Source organism: Cebus imitator, unplaced genomic scaffold (assembly GCF_001604975.1).
Source record: "Cebus imitator isolate Cc_AM_T3 unplaced genomic scaffold, Cebus_imitator-1.0 Scaffold84, whole genome shotgun sequence".
Taxonomy (NCBI): Eukaryota; Metazoa; Chordata; class Mammalia; order Primates; family Cebidae; genus Cebus; species Cebus imitator.
In genome coordinates, this window is record NW_016107399.1 from 4,537,346 (window position 1) to 4,540,036 (window position 2,691).

Genomic DNA, 2,691 nt, shown 5'->3' on the forward strand with positions numbered 1-2,691 from the left:
CTTCTGACCTCAAATGATCTGCCCGCCTCAGCCTCCCAAAGTGCTGGGGTTACAGGTGTGAGCCACAGCACCCAGCCCCACCCTTCTGTTTATAAGTTCCCCTAGAATAGCTTTTCCCACAGTCTTCCACAGAAATAGTGTTTCTGTGGAAGAAGAGAGTTCTATGATCAAGTAAGTTTGAAAAACAGGTTAAGCAAAATTAGGTAGGTTCCTCTTTGCCTGGCTTGCTAGAGATCCTTCCATACGCTATGTGTATTGTGAGCTGCTATGAGGGGGACTTATGTGGCCATAAAACCCTTCCTGTGTAGAGACTCTTTTAGGACTTTAGTGCAGAGTGTATGTCTCAAGAAATGCTGCCCTGGAATCATCTTGATACTAAAATGCAGTGCCTACTCATGGAATGCATCCATTCACCTCTCCCTCCCTTATGTGACTTCCCAGCATCTAGCGCAGCACTGTTAAGAACGTGGAATGGAGCTGGGGTATGAGAAGCATAGTGCCACATTGCACAGTGTGGTGTGGTGGTGGAAATGGAGGTGCCTGCTTGTGTAGAATAGTAATTTCTTGAACACCAACTCTTCTTGCACTGTCTTCACTGAATTTCAAGGAGGAATACCTGTGATAAGGCTAATACAGTGTTTTAATGAGTGCTCAGGAGCCATAGTGAGCGCACTGTTAGGGAGCTCCCGTAAGGTGCCCCTTAAAATTTTTCTGCTGCTTACTTAGAATGAAGAAAGGTCTCAGTTAATATTTGATTTAATGCTGTCAGTGCATTCTGTGACTTTTGGCTGATGTTAAAGTGCAGCAGTTCTGACTGATTTCTTAGTTTCTGACAATCTGTATTTTTCTCTGATTATGATGGCTGTTCCCATAATCAGACTGTAGGGTAAGTGGGGACATCCCTTCTTACAGATGAGGAATTTGAAACTCAAACAGGGCAAAGAACTTTCCCAGGAGAGTACTACTAATAAATGTTGAAGCTGCAGTTTGATACTACATAGGTCTGATCCTTCAGTCTAGGTGCTTTCTACTCTGCAGCTTCCACGCTTGGGTGCCCGGGAAGCTCTAAAGGAGGAGGGCCTTTGGGGTGATGACGTCCCACCATTTTTGTGTCTTTTCTTTCCTAGGGATGCTGTGAAGAAGTGTTTTGCCGTGTGTCTTGCATAATTCATGGCCAGTTTTACGAAGCTTTGGAAGGCACTATGGACAGAAGCTGGTGGACAGTTTTGTAAATATCTTCTAAACCTCTGTCTTACAGACATGTGCCTTTTATCCTGCAGCAATGTGTTGCTTGTGATTCGAACATTTGAGGGTTACTTTTGGAAGCAACAAGACATTCTCGAACCTGAATATCAGTAGCACAGGATGAGAAGTGGGTTCTGTATCTTGTGGAGTGGAATCTTCCTCATGTACCTGTTTCCTCTCTGGATTGTTATCCCACTGAATTCCCACGAATACACACCTGTTAAGCAGTAGCAGATAAGCCTTGGGTGCCAGTGATTCCCAGGTGGCAAAAAGCAGCCCCATCAGAGATCCCAGGGGAGCAACAGTAAGGGACAGAATTTTGGGGTCAACTTGTCCCTCAGCATGGAAACCATCACCTCTGTCCTACATGGAGTGAGCATGCTTCTACTCTGGTGTCTGAGAACAAATGACTCTGCCTTACACAAGCCCATGGAGAGCCTGGCCATGGAGTGAGGTAGATTATAAGCACTTTTTGGTGGTGTATGCTGTTTCTGAATCTGAACCCAGGCATTCTTGGTGTTCTGATTCTATGCCTGACTGTGGAATGTATTTTCTGACATTTGGTGCAGACTCTTTTTCTCTTGGGTTTTATTTCCTGTCCCTCCCTCCTCCTCCCAACATACTTTTCTCTATAACCTTCAGGCACTAGATGGAGAAAGAATAGCAGCAGCAGAGAACACTGCTATCTCTTTTTGGACAAGAGCCCATAGGAGGTGAAAAATCCTGCTGCTCTCAGCTCTATTTTTTTTTCTTCATTATTTATAAATGTTTGCTTTTAAACTGATTTTATTTTCCTTTCTTCCCTGGAGCTGGGCTGGGGAGAGTGGGTGGGAAGGCAGATCCCTGCTGTGCGGCCAGCAGGAAGTAGGCACGCCTGCCCAGTGACCTTTAAATAGTCCCAGTGTTTGCACTTCAGCCTGTGCTGGGGAGGATACCTTAGACTGCAGGTGGTCTCATATCAGCCTGATGCCTAACCTACAAAGTGCTTTTATGTACATGATCTTTTCTGGTTCTTATGGAGAGCCTTGTGAGGAAGCAGGGATTGTTATCCCACTGTGTAGTCAAGGAAATCAAGGGCCACATTAGTTTTTGCATCCACCCAAAGCCACAGCGTCAGTCAGCCTCTTTCATGACCCAGTGCTTCCTGGCCTGTCTCTGATTGTGCCTCCTGTAACTGCCTGTGACTGTTTCCCTCATTTTCATCAGCCAAGCGGTCTCCTAGTTGGCCCTCCCTGCCCATCTCTTTTGGAAGCTGCTTTCTGGATCTGCAGGATGTTGACTGTTCCCTTGTGTTCCCTTTCAGCTTCTCCTCATTGCGTGACCACCATCAGTGCCCTGTCTTGTCAGCCAGCGTTCCTGGCCCTCCAGGACCTCCAGAGTCACCCAACAAATGACATTTATCTGGATTGCCTTTCTGCTCTTTGCCCACGGCCAACTGGTCCACTA

The 2,691-nt window shown here is 46.3% G+C and overlaps 1 protein-coding gene across 1 annotated transcript in view; it reads left to right on the top strand.

Annotated features, from left to right (window-relative positions):
• Positions 1-1,478, top strand: part of SFT2D2 (SFT2 domain containing 2) — a 16,670-nt gene extending 15,192 nt beyond the window's left edge. Inside the window, exon 8 of the mRNA XM_017534088.2 lies at positions 1,128-1,478. Coding sequence (XP_017389577.1) covers positions 1,128-1,167 — 40 coding nt within the window. The 3' untranslated portion in view covers positions 1,168-1,478. The remainder of the gene's footprint in view (positions 1-1,127) is intronic.
• The last annotated feature ends 1,213 nt before the right edge of the window (positions 1,479-2,691 follow it).